This window comes from Rattus norvegicus, chromosome 14 (assembly GCF_036323735.1).
Source record: "Rattus norvegicus strain BN/NHsdMcwi chromosome 14, GRCr8, whole genome shotgun sequence".
Lineage (NCBI taxonomy): Eukaryota > Metazoa > Chordata > Mammalia > Rodentia > Muridae > Rattus > Rattus norvegicus.
In genome coordinates, this window is record NC_086032.1 from 72,543,241 (window position 1) to 72,562,844 (window position 19,604).

General features: G+C 39.3%; 1 protein-coding gene and 1 pseudogene across 1 annotated transcript; both read left to right on the top strand.

Moving 5' to 3' along the window:
* Positions 1-1,557: 1,557 nt before the first annotated feature.
* On the top strand, positions 1,558-3,670 carry Rab5al1 (Rab5a, member RAS oncogene family-like 1). The gene has a single exon (XM_003751377.6). It carries the CDS (start codon positions 1,758-1,760, stop codon positions 2,403-2,405), a length of 648 nt encoding a protein of 215 aa, XP_003751425.1. The 5' UTR covers positions 1,558-1,757; the 3' UTR covers positions 2,406-3,670.
* On the top strand, positions 10,205-10,762 carry Rps11-ps1 (ribosomal protein S11, pseudogene 1; annotated as a pseudogene).

The window sequence follows — 19,604 nt, forward strand, 5'->3', positions numbered from 1 at the left end:
TGAGTAAAGAATGAATCAGATTTTAAAACAATGGGTGATATGTTCATCCCTAAGTTTTCATTTTTTACTTGGCACATTCCTGATTTGTTTATTCACTGAGACAGGGCTTTGCAATGTAGTTCTGGCTGGCTTTGGAAGATACTGTGTAGAACATGGTGGCCTAGGAGTCATAGAGAATCACGTGTTTCTGCCTTCTGAGTCCTGGGATTGAAGGTATCCACCAGTAGCCCAGGCAAGTGCATTCTTTTTAATGCCTTTTGAATGTCACTGATGGCATCACTGATGTGATGATAAAAATCATGGCAATTTTTATCTCTGTCATGATCTTACTTGTTGTATACATATATTTAATTACCACGCCATACCTCATAAGCATGTGTTAATTTTTTTCATGTAAGGTGAAAGGAAATGTTAGCTACTTCAGTTCGATCACTGGAGTTTGTATACACGTATCAAATTATTACAGAAATGTATAAAATTAGTTGGAAAGGAGAAGAAAGATCAACAGGAGTAAGAGAGGAGGTGAATATGATCAACACACAGTATAAACATATATGAATTACTTTGTTAGTTACATGCCAAAACATTGAAAACAAATGGGTAAAGTCCCAGTACTATAGGAAGGGAAACAAAAGTACTTTAAGGGTTTTCTATTGTTGTATTAGGTGTTTTTTTCCTGTTGCTGTTTGCTTCCATAAATGTTTATGATAGCTAGGTAAAGAAGCTAGATTGATGGGTAACATCAGTGAATGCATATTTTTTCATCTCGTGGAAGTTGGCCAATTTGTCCTAATGACAGCATGGATCTCCTGAGGGTATCTTGCTTGGGGAATGTTATAACTGCAACTTGCAAAGTATTTGAAGTAACACAGACCAGGTGGTATAGATGCTTCTAAGGAAGATAAATCACACTTTTGGTTTTCTACTGCAAAATAAGCAGAAAATAAATTTATCTTTGATATAAAAATAACAAGGGGGGATGGACAGAGAGTCCAGGAGATAAGAGTATGAAGTGCTCTTAGAGATAACCCGAGTTCAATCCCCAGCATCCACATTGGGATGCTTACTTTCCCTTATCACACGAGCAACAAGGGATCCAACAGCACTGGCCTCTATGGACATACATACATACATACATACACACAGACACACCACGGGGAGGCATACACATGCATATGTAATTAATAAAAATTAAAAGAAGTAAAGTAAAATAAAAGAAAAACAACCAAGATAAGAAACAAAATCTCTGAAACAGAATTTCTTAATCTCTTTGTTGTTACGGGGATATGATACGTTGTAATATGGAGGAATTTCTTCTCTACAGACTTAAGACTTTGAAGTCCAAGGTCAAAGCAAAAGCGTCCACAAATGGCTTCCCGGCTGCATTGTGGCCTGGTAGAAGGGGCAAGGGTGGGGGATGGAAACTGTAGGCCGACCTCATCTTTCTATAAGATACCAATTCCACTCATGAGTCACTCCCTCAAGACCTAATCGTGTGTTAAAGATATCACCTCTCAATGATGTCAGAAGGACAATAAAAATTCTGCATGATCGGAGTCCCGCGTCGGCCAGTGTGAGAAGCAGCGAGTAGGCGACGCCGCTGCAACTGTGGCGCGTCCGATCTCCGGGCCGTGCGTGGCCTCACTGCCGGGAACCGCGCCCCAGTTATTTTCTCCAGAAAGAAGAAAACATTGATACCTTGCATCCTGGAAGTTCATTTAGGAATCTGAAATCAGGGACTTCTTTATAATTTGGACATGGCTAATCGAGGAGCAACAAGACCCAACGGGCCAAATACTGGAAATAAAATATGCCAGTTCAAACTGGTACTTCTAGGAGAGTCTGCTGTTGGCAAATCAAGTCTGGTGCTTCGCTTTGTGAAAGGCCAATTTCATGAGTTTCAAGAGAGTACCATTGGGGCTGCCTTTCTAACCCAAACTGTGTGTCTTGATGACACAACAGTAAAATTTGAAATATGGGATACAGCTGGCCAAGAACGGTATCATAGCCTAGCACCAATGTACTACCGAGGAGCACAAGCCGCCATAGTTGTGTATGATATTACAAATGAGGAGTCCTTTTCGAGAGCAAAAAACTGGGTTAAAGAACTTCAAAGGCAAGCGAGTCCTAATATTGTGATAGCTTTGTCAGGAAACAAGGCTGACTTAGCAAATAAAAGAGCTGTTGACTTCCAGGAAGCACAGTCCTATGCAGATGACAACAGCTTATTATTTATGGAGACATCAGCTAAGACACCAATGAATGTAAATGAAATATTTATGGCAATAGCTAAAAAGCTGCCAAAGAACGAACCACAAAATCCAGGCGCAAACTCAGCCAGAGGACGAGGAGTAGACCTTACTGAGCCTGCACAGCCAGCCAGAAGCCAGTGTTGTAGTAACTGAACTCCAGTGTCAACTTCCTAAATGGCAAAAACCATGGAATTGGGAGCATTTAGCCGGCCCAGTGTGACTTCCAAAAAGAGACTATGGTAGAATCAAGTTTCTAATACTGAATTATTTTGAGTGTTTTGAACTTAATTTTTAATAACATGCATGTGTTCCTCCAGCAGTAGAAAGGAAAATGAGAACTGTGTATACACTTGTTCCATGGGAAATTGCAGGGGAACAGTTCATCTCCAGTGGGCATGGACCCACTCTTAACCCACCCAGTCTCCAAACTGGGATGATAGTCAGGTATGGAAGATTCAAAATTACTAATGTATGCTTTAGAAAAACATTTTTAGAAGACTAAAAATATTTATGCTTAGCAACAAAAGCCAAGCAAATGGTAATTTTCTTTGATTGTCTTAAAAAGCCTACATTTCACATATTAATAAAGTAATCCCAAGAAAACAGTCCTATATCTCCAGAAAGAAGGAATATTGGTGGCATCTTAATTTTATTCAGTCATGTTACTTCTTAAAATTTAATTGAAGAAAAAAAAGTCATGTAACCCCATCCTGTTTTAGGAATATAAAAACTGATAAGTGCATTTTAATGGATAGTGGTCCCTTCATAGGAGCTTCTTTTTAAGACAAAGTGGAAACAAACCAGGTATCTGCTTTCTATTTAATCACTGTTGGCTATTACATAGAGGTCTGTCTAGAACAGGGAGGGGGCTCTGCTTCCCTTTGGACATGATTAGTCAGTGCACTAACCATTATGTACATTCAAACTTGATTATTTTAAATATTCAGCTGTACTGTAAATAGAGTACTGCATTGTAGTCTCCATATGTTTATTATTTCCTGTAATATTTAAGAATTGCCTAAACATATACAAAATGTACAGTTACTAAAACAGCTAATTATTTCTTTCTCCCCCTATGAAAGGAAGGGGCTTTGCTGTTCTTACATGCTAGAACCATAATAAACACCGTACTTGCAATTTGTAACGTAAGTATTACAATGTTATTAGTAATCTTGAAGCCTTGTTTTTTGAAGTCCATTTTATTTTAATCAGTATATTGCACTAATTATTTTAGGTATTTTCATTATATGAAATCTACCATGTGTCAGATGATTTAATCTATTTAAGTGTTGATCTGCTAGCAGAACGTGTACATTTTACAGTAACTCAAAATTAGTAAGGAGAACAGCTCACCAGTGTTTAGTTTTATATTGAGGTGCTCAGGTTGGAATAAAGTGGTGTAAAAAGCAAAAAAAAAATTCTGCATGAGATTTTAGAGAAGACGAACCTTCAAGACACATTATGAAAGCAGCACAAACCAATCCAAAACAAAAGAGCAATAATAAAGGACATGCAGAAGTTAAAGTCACCAGGCATCAAATCACATCCATAAACCCACAGAGTGAAACTTGCCAGTAATGACTCCTAGAAGCTCCTAGTTGGGTCGGAAGCCTCCCCTCGCCTCCTCCCACCTTATTAAACAGGAGATTGGAGTTTTACAGGCTCTGCAATAAATGTGAGTCCTTGTAGTTCCCAGGGTACTTGACAAGGAGTTTCAGCTGTCATTATTTCACCATGACTAGATGGAGTTGGGCAGGAGAGGGAAAGCCAGAAAGGATTTGATTTACCATTGTCCTTGTTCCAGGGTGTCCTTGGCAGTCTGTTTTAGGATGCTTCTCAAGTCACCACAGAAACATCTGCCAAACACTCAACTTAAGGCAAAGGCTCACTGGGTTTTTATGCCGTGCTGCAGCACTGGCCTGTTTCTCCAGACTGCAAAGTGAGTTTAGATTCCATTGGAAACTTAGGCGGGGGGGGGGGGGGAGCTTATTTGAAGGCTGGCTGCATAAAAGCTGACACCTGCTACTTGGAATTTTTTAAAAATAATATCTGGTTAAGGGAAAAATGTCAAGGGCTTTTCAAATCTGCATCAATTTGAATAAAACCATTGTCACACGACTTGTGAAAAGTCAAAACACTTTTGGGTGAAGTTGGAATTGATTTTTTTCCCTTTACGGAGATTGGCACAAAAGCAAAACCTTAGAGATCACAATCTGAAGTAATTTTGTGAGAACTGCCCAAGCCCAAATCTTCCAATTAAACTCATGTTCCAGAAGATAAAGCATTTGCTGAATTAGAGTGTCTAATTTGATAGATAAGGGTATCTCTTGCCTTCATAAATATTGTATCAAGAAGTAAAATCAGACAAGGCTGTATTCCTGATAAAGCCATGAAAAGTGGTTAACATATTTTCAAGATAAATCAGTTTGGTTGAGATACACACATGCCATGTTTTCTAGAAAAAAAAGAATGCTACATATTAAAAAGCAACTTTTTTCTGGTTTGCAAATGAACGAAAGTTGTAGATGGATTTAACATGAAAATAAGGTGTGTTGTATATTTTCTTCTAGAATATAAATTTAACCTGAAAAAAGGAAAAGCTTCTCAATGGATTCCAGTTGTCATTGGCTTGATAATTAGGGTTCCAGCCAACTCAGATTATGATCTGTGGTTCCTTAAGTTCTCAAAGGCAACCATCAGGGTTCATAGGAAAGACTTCAATGAGCATAATGTTCATTTATGGCCTTGAGGAAGCATTGAGTAGTGTGCACACCATTAAATATGTTCAATGTCAATATGTATGGTTAGCAATGAGCAATGAAATTATTTGCAAAAGAAGATATTATTTAGTTCTGAGGGTCAGAAGTCATTTAGGTTATGCTCAAAATACTATTGTATTGAGTCCTTAAATTTACCTATCAATCACTCCTTCTAGGTAGTAGTATACTATTACTGTCAACAGAAACATATTGCTTGTCAACTGAAATAACAAATAAGCTAAGAAAGTTTTCTGAAACCTTATAGGCAGGCTACTTGCTTACCCTCTCCATGTGTAGATAAAATTCCAAGGAAATCTTCTAGGATACACCTAGACAATTGTACTAAGCTGTGATCTCCTTTCCCCCATTAGATTAATGAGGTTAACTGCTTTAACTAAATGGTCTTTTCTGGAAAGCAGATGGAAGAAATGAAAAAATTGTGTCACTGTCCTCATCTTGCTTCATCGTGATCTACTACAATGACCTTGATATGACGTGCTCAGAATAAGAGAAGCAAACAAGTAGTCAAGGAATCATAGATGTCTTCCAGTATTCCACGATGACCCTGTGCTAGAATCTGAAAGGATTTATTTCCACCCTGAACCACAATGTCTTCAGCATTAAAATTGGATGTGGATAATTATTCCTTTTAGGTTTTATATCCATGAAGTTTATAAGACCAGGAACCCATTATATTTGAGGACAAGGAGGAACAGAGTAGTCAAGTACACACTGGAACACACAGGCACACACAGAAACACAGACACAGACACAGACACAGACAGACACACACACACACACACACACACACACACACACACACACCCCTGATAAGTCACAGGTGTCAAAACCAGAATTGCTCAGTTAAAGTTACAATACTCTCCTGACATTCTTATTTATATTTTTTTCTTCTCCATCTTGATTCACTTGGGTATTTCTTATTTACATTTCAATTGTTATTCCCTTTCCCGGTTTCCAGGCCAATATCCTGATAACCCCTCTCTGTCCCCTTCTATATGGGTGTTCCCCTCCCAACCCTCCCCCCATTGCCGCCCTCCCCCCACCAGTCTAGTTCACTGGGGGTTCAGTCTTAGCAGGACCCAGGGCTTCCCCTTCCACTGGTGCTCTTACTAGGATATTCATTGCTACCTATGGGGTCAGAGTCCAGGGTCAGTCCATGTATAGTCTTTAGGTAGTGGCTTAGTCCCTGGAAGCTCTGGTTGCTTGGCATTGTTGTTCATATGGGGTCTCAAGCCCCTTGAGCTCTTTCAGTCCTTTCTCTGATTCCTTCAACAGGGGTCCCGTTCTCAGTTCAGTGGTTTGCTGCTGGCATTCGCCTATGTATTTACCATATTCTGGGTGTGTCTCTCAGGAGAGATCTACATCCGGTTCCTGTTAACCTGCACTTTGCTTCATCCATCTTGTCTAATTGGGTGGCTGTATATGTATGGGCCAAGCGTTGGGCAGGCTCTGAATGGGTGTTCCTTCTGCCTCTGTTCTAAACTTTGCCTCCCTATTCCCTCCCATGGGTATTCTTGTTCCCATTTTAAAGAAGGAGAGAAACATTCCCATTTTGGTCATCCTTCTTAAGTTTCATGTGTTCTGTGCATCTAGGGTAATTCGAGCATTTGGGCTAATATACACTTATCAGTGAATGCATTCCATGTGTGTTTTTCTGTGATTGGGTTACCTCACTCAGGATGATATTTTCCAGTTCCATCCATTTGCCTATGAATTTCATAAAGTCATTGTTTTGATAGCTGAGTAATATTCCATTGTGTAGATGTACCACATTTTCTGTATCCATTCCTCTGTTGAAGGGCATCTGGGTTTTTCCAGCTTCTGGATATTATAAATAAGGCTGCTATGAACATAGTGGAAATGTGTCTATGTTATATGTTGGGGCATCTTTTCGGGATATGCCTAAGAGAGGTATAGCTGGGTCCTCAGGTAGTTCAATGTCTAATTTTCTGAGGAACCTCCAGACTGATTTCCAGAATGGCTGTACCTGTCTGCAATCCCACCAACAATGGAGGAGTGTTCCTCTTTCTCCACATCCTCACCAGCATCTGGTGTCACCTACGTTTTTGATCTTAGCCATTCTCACTGGTGTTAGGTGGAATATCAGGGTTGTTTTGATTTGCATCTTATGAGTAAAGATGTTGATCATTTCTTTAGGTGTTTCTCAGCCATTCAGCATTCCTCAGCTCTGAATTCTTTATTTAGCTCTGAACCCCATTTTTAATAGGGATATTTGTCTCCCTGCAGTCTAACTTCATGAGTTCTCTGTATATTTTGGATATAAGGCCTCTATCTGTTGTAGGATTGGTAAAGATCTTTTCCCAATATTTCGGTTGCCGTTTTGTCCTAACCACAGTGTCCTTTGCCTTACAGAAGCTTTGCAGTTTTATGAGATCCCATTTGTTAATCCTTGATCTTAGAGCATAAGCCATTGGTGTTTTGTTCAGGAAATTTTCTCCAGTGCCCATGTGTTCGAGATGCTTCCCCACGTTTTCTTCTATTAGTTTGAGTGTATCTGGTTTGATGTGGAGGTCCTTGATCCACTTGGACTTAAGCTTTGTTCAGGGTGATAAGAATGGATTGATCTGCATTCTTCTACATGCTGATCTCTAGTTGAACCAGGACCATTTGCTGAAAATGCTATCTTTCTTACATTGAATGGTTTTGGCTCCTTTGTCAAAAATCAAGTGACCATAGGTGTGTGGGTTCATTTCTGGGTCTTCACTTCTATTCCACTGGTCTATCTGTCTGTCTCTGTACCAATACCACACAGTTTTTATCACTATTGCTCTGTAATACTGCTTGAGTTCAGGAATAGTGATTTCCCCGGAAGTCCTTTTATTGTTGAGGATAGTTTTAGCTATCCTGGGTTTTTTTCTTATTCCAGATGAATTTGCAAATTGTTCTGTCTAACTCTATGAAGAATTGGGTTGGAATTTTGAAGGGGATTGCATTAAATCTGTAGATTGCTTTTGGTAAAATGGACATTTTTACTATATTAATCCTGCCTTTATTTATATTTTGATGTAAAATAGTTGTTGTTATGCATCTCTGAAGGCAAAAACTGAATATTGAGTAGTTTTCTGCATTTTTGCTTCTTTTATCCCTCTAAATCTTTAAACTAATTTCATTACAAGCAGAATTGAAAATTACATGAAGTATTAGGTTAAACAGCGTGGTATACACAATACTGAATATCTGTTTTATAATATAGTTTCTGGGGATCACTTTTTGCTTCTAGATTTTGCTGCGGTCCTGAAGCAGCAATTTACTTGAGGTCTGTTTTTCTTACTGTTGTTGTACCCCATGAGCTTCTTCTGTGCCCCTAGATCCTCCTTTATTCATGGTTATACATTCTATTACCCCCAAGTTAGAAGAGATTTATGTATTTTCATTTCACTTGTATGAATGTGTTTCTCTATGTATATAATACACCACAAGGATGGATCTTTGTGGGGGCCAGAAAAAAACATTAGATCCCCTGGAACTACAATTATAGTCAGTTGTGAGTTACCATTAGATGTCATTTTGAAAGAAGATGGCAAACTAAGACCCAGAGTGCGGAGTATGGAGTGCCTTGCATACACCAAGCTCTAAGCTGGTTATTAGGTACTCTGGCAAAAGACCTCACCAAGACCACATTAAAGCCTTGAGAGATGAAATATTCTGATTAAACATGTGACGGAAAGCTCAGGAATGCTAAAGGGTTCCTTCAAGTTTGTGCGTCTAAGAAGTAGGACAATGAGGATTTAATCCACATCTGTATGTCGCCAAAGATTTGATTTGACTGAGTAACTTCACCACCTCTCCTCCTGTTACACCCATATGTCACAAAGATTCCAGGTAGATCCAGGCTGGATAATGAAATGATACACTCACTGTGATGATGAATGGATGTGGATTAAGAAAGGGAATAACATTCGAAATGTAAATAAGAAATACTCAAGTTAATAAAGAAAAAACAGAAAAAAAAGAATTCAACTCAAAGTAAAGAAGTCATTATGAAATTATCTGTTGAAGGGGAAAGAAAACAGATGAACCTAGGGAAAACATCCAGAAACAAGAATATAAATGCCACTAGAACTATTTCCTCACCCCCTAAGCCTGTGTTAGTTCTCATGACTTTTCAGTCCAATGTACTGTCCAGGACCACAGACAGCTACCAAGTACCATTGCTTTGGTATCCAGTAGAAGAGTATTGTGTTGGAATCAGAGGCTTTTGGATCACAGCACAAGGCTTTAATTGGCTGAGCTGGTCCCTCTGTATGACCTGAAATAATGAGCTGAACCTGAGGAAAGAGAGCTGAGCATTCTACTCCACTATAGAAAGAATGACGTAGATCACTATATAGGGCTAGAAAGGGGGTCTGGAACTAATGGAGAGAAAGATTTCTCAGATGGAGAATATCGTGTAGGATCAGTGCTCTAAAAGTCATTTCTTTTTCCTGTAGAGTTACTTTATCCCACCATAGTTTAACCAACAACCTGTTCTTGCTGTCTTATTTCTCTAGCTGCTAGGTAGACAATGGGAGAAGCATTTGCACCTAGTTTGTTTGTGTGTTTCAGTTAGTATTGAATTTAGGGATCCTTGGTTTGGGTTCTTTACCCTAAATTTAAATGGTTCATATTCAAGATAGAGCTTTCAGAATCATAAGGTCCTCGTGCTTTATTTGAAGCCAAACAAGGCATGTCTGGACTTGTGATAACTTTATTTATCTGCATAAAATTCCATGCAAGAGTCTCTATATCTAAAAACTTTTCTACATGTGTTATTGAAAGTTCCTGGGTTAGTCAAATCAGGTGACTTTAAGATGTAGGCTTTCTGGATCAGGAGGTTCGATTTATTTCTAGGACCTGGAGTATAGCAATGGGACTTTGGTTGTCTATCAACAATCATCCATAGCATCCTTTGATCTCATGTAGCAATGCCTAACACATCCCACTTGCATTCTTTGCTGGTGTCCTAGTTTGATTTCTATTACTGTGACGAAACAGAGTTACCAAAAGCAACCTTTGGAGGAAAGGGTTTACTTGGCTAACGTGTCCAAGACTGAAGAAGAGACTGCGGAGGACACTGCACACTGACCTGCTCTGCTTTCGCTTGTTCTGAACATGTCTCCAGGGGTAGCTTTGCCCACGGTGGACTGGAATCTCTCATATCCATATTTAATTAAGAAAATGCCCCTCTCTGTTTCTCAGGCTGTCGGGAAGATGACGGAGATTCAGGCGGAGCGTGCTTACCCAAATCAGCCTACAATCTTTCAAAAGAAGACGTGTGTTTTGCTTGTAGAAACACGCAAGGAAAAACTCCCTCGCTACTACAAAAGTTTTGGTCAGGGTTTCAAGACACCCAAAGAGGCCATTGAAGGCTCCTACAGAGACAAGAAATGTCCCTTCACTGGCAATGTCTCCATCAGAGGTTGGATCCTATCTGGTTTCATGACGAAGATGAAGATGCAGAGGACCATTGTTATCCACCGAGACTATCTCCATTACATCCTAAAGTATATCTGCATTGAGAAGCATCACAAGAACATGCCTGTTCACCAGTCCTCATTTCAGGGATGTCCAGATCAGTGTGACATTGTCACTGTTGGAGAGTGCAGGCCCCTGAGCAAGACTGTACAATTCAATGTGCTCAAGGTTACCAAGGCTGCTGGCACCAAGAAGCAGTTTCAGAAGTTCTAAGGGGACTGTAGCCAACGCCCTAGAATAGTTATTTTCGAACTTCCAAAAAGAAAGGAAGAAAGAAAGAAAGAAAGAAGGAAAGAAAGAAAGAAAGAAGGAAAGAAAGAAATAGAAAAAAGAAAAAAACAAAATGTACTACCAGATTTTCCTACAAGCAATCTGATGTAGTGATTTTCTCAGTTAAGATTACACTTCCAGGTTGATTCTAGGTCATGTAAGCTGACAAGACAAACAAACAAATACCACACACACACACACACACACACACACACACACACACACACACACATGTACACACACACGTACACGCACAGACACACACAAGCCAAGACAGCTGGCAATGGTATGCATTGGTGAAATTTTTCTTAGAATCACCTTTAACATATGCAGAATTTTAAATATATTTATAATCATTGTTTTCATTAACTTCCATCAATAATCTTCCCAAGGAAGTATTTTGACAGAAAGATAAATCCTTTAGTAGAGAGAATAATAATTATATTATGAGAAGAAAAATTGGATATCCTAAAGCTATCAATGTGAGAAAAGTTCTGTAAATTTGAGTTATCTGTCAATGTAATGATAGTCAGACCTTTTTTTTTTATTAACTTGAGTATTTCTTATATACATTTCGAGTGTTATTCCCTTTCCCGGTTTCAGGGCAAACACCCACCTCCCCCCTCCCCTTCCTTATGGGTGTTCCCCTCCCAACCCTCCCCCCATTGCCGCCCTCCCCCCAACAGTCTAGTTCACTGGGGGTTCAGTCTTAGCAGGACCCAGGGCTTCCCCTTCCACTGGTGCTCTTACTAGGATATTCATTGCTACCTATGAGGTCAGAGTCCAGGGTCAGTCCATGTATAGTCTTTAGGTAGTGGCTTGGTCCCTGGAAGCTCTGGTTGCTTGGCATTGTTGTACATATGGGGTCTCGAGCCCCTTCAAGCTCTTCCAGTTCTTTCTCTGATTCCTTCAACGGGGGTTCTATTCTCAGTTCAGTGGTTTGCTGCTGGCATTCGCCTCTGTATTTGCTGTATTCTGGCTGTGTCTCTCAGGAGCGATCTACATCCGGCTCCTGTCGGTCTGCACTTCTTTGCTTCATCCATCTTGTCTAATTGGGTGGCTGTATATGTATGGGCCACATGTGGGGCAGGCTCTGAATGGGTGTTCCTTCAGTCTCTGTTTTAATCTTTGCCTCTTCCCTGCCAAGGGTATTCTTGTTCCCCTTTTAAAGAAGGCGTGAAGCATTCACATTTTGATCATCCGTCTTGAGTTTCATTTGTTCTAGGCATCTAGAGTAATTCAAGCATTTGGGCTAATAGCCACTTATCAATGAGTGCATACCATGTATGTCTTTCTGTGATTGGGTTAGCTCACTCAGGATGATATTTTCCAGTTCCAACCATTTGCCTACGAATTTCATAAAGTCGTTGTTTTTGATAGCTGAGTAATATTCCATTGTGTAGATGTACCACATTTTCTGTATCCATTCCTCTGTTGAAGGGCATCTGGGTTCTTTCCAGCTTCTGGCTATTATAAATAAGGCTGCGATGAACATAGTGGAGCACGTGTCTTTTTTATATGTTGGGGCATCTTTTGGGTATATGCCCAAGAAAGGTATAGCTGGATCCTCAGGCAGCTCAATGTCCAATTTTCTGAGGAACCTCCAAACTGATTTCCAGAATGGTTGTACCAGTCTGCAATCCCACCAACAATGGAGGAGTGTTCCTCTTTCTCCGCATCCTCGCCAGCATCTGCTGTCACCTGAGTTTTTGATCTTAGCCATTCTCACTGGTGTGAGGTGAAATCTCAGGGTTGTTTTGATTTGCATTTCCCTTATGACTAAAGATGTTGAACATTTCTTTAGGTGTTTCTCCTCAGCATCTACTGAAATGATCATGTGGTTTTGTTCTTTCAGTTTGTTTATATAATGGATCACATTGATGGTTTTCTGTATATTAAACCATCCCTGCATGCCTGGGATGAAGCCTACTTGATCATGGTGGATGATTGTTTTGATGTGCTCATGGATTCGGTTTGCCAGAATTTTATTGAGTATTTTTGCGTCGATATTCATAAGGGAAATTGGTCTGAAGTTCTCTGTCTTTGTTGTGTCTTTGTGTGGTTTAGGTATAAGAGTAATTGTGGCTTCATAGAAGGTATTCGGTAGTGATCCATCTGTTTCAATTTTGTGGAATAGTTTGGATAATATTGGTATGAGGTCTTCTATGAAGGTTTGATAGAATTCTGCACTAAACCCGTCTGGACCTGGGCTCTTTTTGGTTGGGAGACCTTTAATGACTGCTTCTATTTCCTTAGGAGTTATGGGGTTGTTTAACTGGTTTATCTGTTCCTGATTTAACTTCGGTACCTGGTATCTGTCTAGGAAATTGTCCATTTCCTGAAGATTTTCAAGTTTTGTTGAATATAGGCTTTTATAGTAAGATCTGATGATTTTTTGAATTTTTTCTGAATCTGTAGTTATGTCTCCCTTTTCATTTCTGATTTTGTTAATTTGGACACCTTCTAGATTCCTGTGTATTGGTGGCTCTCAGCCTGTGTCTGAACTACCTTGAGGTTAGAACAGTTCTTTCACAAGGACTACCTAAGACCATCACAAAGCACAGACATATGATCCATACCACTAGTGAAATTACAATTATGAAATAACAATGAAAATGATTTTATGGTTGGGGGTCACCACAATGATTTTATGATTGGGGGTCATCATGAGGAACTGTATTAAAGAGTTACAGCATTAGGGAGGCTGATAATCAGTCTTCTAGATATTTATGAAGTGTTTACATTAACTAAAAAAGATGCTACGATACTGATATTCAGTGATCAAAAATATTATGCAAACATAATCCCAAACCTATGTGAATATAGATGTGTGTGTGTGTGTAATTATACCAAAGATACCAGATTTTATATATTAAGACATTAATGATGGTGCGTTAATTTTTTAACACGTTTCCAGTTTTGCACTTGTTATTTATAAAGTATCTCAATATAAGTATTTTCTCTCTCTGTCTCTCTATCTCTGTCTATGTCTCTGTCTGTCTGTCTCTGTCTGTCTGTCTGTCTCTCTCTCTCTGTGTATGTGTGTGTGCGTGTGTGTGTGTGTGTGTGTGTGTGTCTGTGTGTGTGTGTGTGTACGAACATGTATATGTGTGTGGTGTGCACAATTGTGAGTGGATGCTCCAGGTTTGTCAGGTATCTTTTCTCAAATTTTCTCCACCTGTATCTTTGCTGAACCTAAAGTCATTTTAAATACTCTGGCTGCCCACTGAGCTTCGGGTATCTGTTTATCTCTGCTGTCTGTCAAACCTGAATTATAGACATCCCACCCCACCTGTCTTCTGGGGATCTGAACTCAGATCCTTGTGCTTGTGCAGAAGGCACTGTACCGATTGAGCCATACTTCTAGCCCAATAGACATACATTCTGAAATCAAAATAAATGAATAAACCAAAATATTTTATGTTAAACATATTTTTGTATCACTCCGTGGAAACTTGGAAATAAAAGTGCCACACCCTGGCTGTCCCTGGGTATAGGAATGTGAGGAAATAACTACTTCATCAACTCACACCCGATTCTTACCCTGAACCCCTTCCCTGTTGTCAAATCTCTCCCTCTTTAGGCAGAAATCCCACTTTCCAAAACACTAAAGCTGAAACCTAAAAACATAGCTCCTAAGTCCATCCTGATGTCCAGAGACATATGTAATTTCACTCAGTTTTCTCCTCACCTGAAGGATTGCAGACATGTTAGAACAAGGCACACATATATAGTGAAATGCTACGAGGGACTAAATTAACTCTAACTGCTCTCTCCTCTCTGTCCTTCAAAGAAGTAACCTCAGGCTACTTCTGCTCTTCATTCTGCTTCCTACATTATATCCACTTTCCCAAGAACACAGATTATCTATAGTTAGAGGTCCTGCAAATTTTCATCATATTTCTTAAGCCTTACCAATTTATACACTTTTTAACCTTACATTGTATCAGGTGGATTCGGTCGTATTTCTCACTCACTCACCAAGGTACCCTCTGCATTTAATAAACATGTTTTATACTCATTTATGCTTCTTATTCTCTTCCTTCTTCTCCCCTCTCCCCCTCCAGAACCTCCACAATTCTAGTCTTTTTTACTTCTGTAAATGTGGGGGTTTGGTTGGTTGTTTTTTTAAAATTAATTATGTTATTTATTTACATCCCAAATGGTTTCCCCCAACAGAGTCCCCCCTTCCCCTTCCTGTTTGCCTCTGAGAGGGTGGTACCTTCCTGGGTATCACTCCACTGTGTAGCATCAAGTCTATGCAGACTTAAGCACATCCTCTTCCACTGAGGCAGGATAAGCCAGCACTCTGCAACATATGTACTGTCTTGGTCTACCCCATGAATGCAGAGCATGTGTACTTTATGATATGCTTCACGCACATTATAAGATACATGGTAAGACATTATCTTCCATTGCTCTCACTCAGAATTCCATTTTAAATGCAAAATAAAGTACCATGTACGGTGGGAAAGTGTTAGGAGAACACTGAATGGATGCACATTGAACCCACTCATACAAACATGCATCATTTCTCAGTAGAGCACACATTATTGAGAAAAGCATATCTTTACAATACTGCTGTCAACAGCGAGACTATTTTGCTGTTAATATAACATAAGCACGATCCTAGAACACATGCCATAGATGTTATCTTCAAAGTTTCACCCTCTGGGGAGCTAACCAGGGAGGAAGAGAGTCTTAGTCCACCATTGTGATGGTTTAGGCATTTGTCAAAAGCATGGTCCTTTGCTGGAGTTCAGATAGAACTGAATGGAGGTTGGAAGTAGAAGTTGTTCAGTAGCAGAATCAGATGAAAATGTGTGTATCTTATCCAATTCCAGGAGCATCTTCATGGATGCTCCAAGACACCACCTGCTCCCAGCATATGCCACTACCATTAATCTGTCAGCACTGGCCAATTTATTTCTCACACCCTCTACACACCTTGCAAGAAAACAATACTGTTTTCCCTGTGACGACTTTTCCTACTCTCTAACAGATGTGTATTTTACATTTTTTCCTTGTAATCACCATTTTGTCTTTTTCTACTCACTATTTGGGTAGTCAGTTAACAGTGTATGGCATGTCAATGTGAACATATATGGAAGAGTGTATGTCATTTACCTAAGCCATGGATCATCTATGTCACATACAAATATGAACAGAGACACCCTTCTCGTCTCTCTCTCTCTCTCTCTCTCTCTCTCTCTCTGTGTGTGTGTGTGTGTGTGTGTGTGTGTGTGTGTGTGTGTTTGTGTTGGCATGTAAAGGAGAAAAACCCATAAGAAGACACAGAAATGTGTAATGTGCCTGCTCCCTTATCAATTTAGGACATGCAGAAATATTCATTTAGGACTTAGAAGGGTCAGAGGTGGGCTCTGTAAATCCAGTGTTCAGAGTTAACACAGAATGAATAGTAAGGGACTTTATTGTCGCATGTTTTGCTGCATGAATAACTCTAGGTTATTTGCAATGGTATTTGCCTTCTAGTGAGCTTTACAGTTTCAAGTGAAGTATCCTAGAAAGGCACTGGTTTTCAAAGAAAATGAAGAAGCAAGTAGAAAAAGGTCTGGCTTGTGCAGAGAGAGACGGAATGTGAGACATTGTTCTTGAGAATCAAGTACTGAGTGCTTGTTCGGTTGAGCCATGCAAATGAGAGGGGTAGAAAGAAAATGGCAGAATTCATGTAGCTGGCCTGAAAAGTAGTTATTGTTGCTAGTATGCAGCTTCATATATTTAACTATACTTGAAATTTGGTTATCTCTTCTGTCCTTGGTGACCCTAGAATTCTGTTTGTATATTCTCTCTCTCTCTCTCTCTCTCTCTCTCTCTCTCTCTCTCTCTCTCTCACACACACACACACACACACACACACATATTTGTGTGTGTGCACAGAATATAGCAAAAACAATCTCATACTCTGCCTTAAATTTCATTTCACTTTAAATGTATACCCATAGCTAATTGTTTGAAGGGAAAAGATTAAGTTGACCTAAGTTGTGTGCCTTTTGTGTGTTTGTTCTGAAAATATGTTGAATATACAAACATGTCTCACTTGGTTTGCTGAAATAATGGGTCCTAGACCTGTATTGCTTTTTCTCCTAAAGAAGGGATTAGTACTAATATATTTGAATATTTATATAACATTATATGGCCTGGGCTTATAGGACTCTATTAAAACATCATGAATATAAACCATTATTACTTCTATTTTACAAATGACAGTATGTGTATATGAGAGAGCTACATAGTTACTGGAGCTGTGCTTTGAAGCAACATAGTCTTTTTGTAATGTCTTTATCCTTAAGTAATAATGTTCCTCTGCCTTTTCCTTGGCATGAACAGAAAACATGAGGAATCCTTACACCGTACAATGGGGAACAAGGAGAAATTTGCTTATACTTAGAATGATACACCTGACTTGAGAATTCATCTGCACCGATCCATTAGGTGGTTGCAGTAATTGGTTACTTTAGTCAGTTTACCTTCGACACACTTTGTGGTACATCGGTAGACAATGGATAAGCAATTACTATTTCTTTGAGAAAATGCAGCACATTCCTCCTTCTAGCATTTTGTTGCTATTGCTTTTGTTCTGCCTTCGTGGTGCTGGGAGACATATCCAGAGCCTTATGCATGCCAGGCAAGCATTTTAGCACCTCGGACCCTCTTCCTGGCACTTCTGTATATAGAGATGTTAGAAAAATGAATTGGCAGAGATTTCCATGGTAGAAAACAACATCTCAAGACCTTTAGTCAGCAGGCTCTGACTGTGACTGCAGAGTCCAAGAACATCATGCTCGATCACAGAACACTCATTATTCTCTCTGGGTCTCTGTGTCTTCGTGCCTGCCTCTGTCTCTCTGTTTGTCTCTGTGTGTCTGTCTCTGTCTCTGTCTCTGTCTCTGTCTCTGTCTCTGTCTCTCTCTCTCTCTCTCTCTCTCTCTCTCTCTCTCTCCAGTAAGCACAATACTCAGCTGTGAGATTAACTCTACACCTGAGAGTGTAATGTTCTGCCACTCACATCGTTTTTTTGTTGTTGATAGCAGATAGGCATATAAAAGTTCTTGCCAACTAGTCCTCAGAAGAAGTTGCCACAGATTTTAAAGAATTTCCTGTCATGATGAAGGACAGCAACAAAAAAGTCTGACATTCTGTTCATTACTAGAGGGAAAATGAGAGTAGCCTGGCCTTCTGGCAGGCATGTGTGCATCAAATTGGCATTGCAGTGACACAGTACAAAGGTTAAAGTAACTCAGGTCAACCTCAACATGGGTGGCTTCTTAAACTAGTCTATATTTTCTAGTTTCATGCCTGTTTAATTAAATATTCAAAAATAATTTACATAAGGGAGAAAAGGGTTTATTTGATAATTCCAAGTAACAATTCATTTTAGCAGAAACTCAAGCACATAGTCATATCACATCATAGTCAAAATCAGTGAGAGAATATATCCTGGTATGATCTTATCTAGCTTTTTTTTGTCTTACATAGTTTTAGAAGCTATGTCTAGGGAATAGTGCCACCTACAATGGTTTGAGTCTTTTTACCTCAACTAAAAAATCAAGGAAATATGTCAAGGATATGCACGCACCAAATTGATCTGCATAATTGCAGAATAAAAATCTCTTCTCATGTGATGCCAAATTTTGTCAAGTTGACAGTTAAAAACTAACCTACAAGATCAATCCCTTGTCAATTGGACACATAAACACACAGTCCAAACTTTAAAATTTCCAATGCTTTGCAAGATCTCTTTATAAGCCCAAAGTCACTTTAGAAGTCTAAAATTATTTAACTGTGAACATCTATTAAAAAAAGAATTATATGTTTTACGATTCCAAGAAGAAAAATCAGGTCATAAAGTAATCACCCAAATTACCCAGCAATCTAAGTACTAATCGCACCGTTTATTGTCCAATATTTAGTACTCAATCATAACTTAATAGTCTGGGCCTCAGAAGGCTTGTGAAACCCTACTTCTACAGCTCCCCTTTACAGTGCACACAGCTTCCCTCATAGGCCAGCTCCTTTCTACACCCACAGCTCTCTTTCATGGACATTCAATTGGCGTGGACTCTCCATTTTCTTGGAGTCTTCATTGCAATTCCCCAAGGGTCTATCACAGTCTCTCTTCAACTGCCACCTCTAGGTTCAGACCTTAGTTGCTATTCATGACATTTGTGATCTTGCAGAATCAAATTTGTTCTAGCAATAATACCACTTCTTCAGCACCAGTTGCTCTCTTGTTTTTCTTTCCATTGCTAATAACATAGAATAAAAACAACACAGTGAAAGATTGGACTTATTTGGCTTATCATTCTAGGCTATGATCCCTTATTTTGAGCAAAACAAAGCAGGAACTCAAACAGCAAGTCACACAGTTAGTCATATGTCCAAAGTCAGACCAAAGAGAAAATGAATGCATCTTTGCGTTCTTTATTATTTTCTTTCTTCTAACTTTCTCTTGACTTTTTGTGCTTCAGATTCCTCCTGCCAATGGTAAGCTGCTGCCCACAGTGATGAGTTTGTACATCAATTAGCAAACAAGATAATCTCCCAAAGCTGTTGCAACAAGTCAACTGATTGTGATAGCTCATTAAGCTTTTTCTTTCAAGGAGAAAGTAAGTTGACAGTTAAAATGGACCAGCACATTATTCAAAAGACAAGAAATTTGGGTTTTTAATTATTTGAGACTCTATGTACCTCTGTCGGAAAGTCAAATACAATTGTATGTTTTCATTTTTTTAACCTCCCAAACACAGCTTAATTATTTACCTAAGCTTGTGAAAGTCACTGTGAATATCTTTTCTGTGGTCCCTGA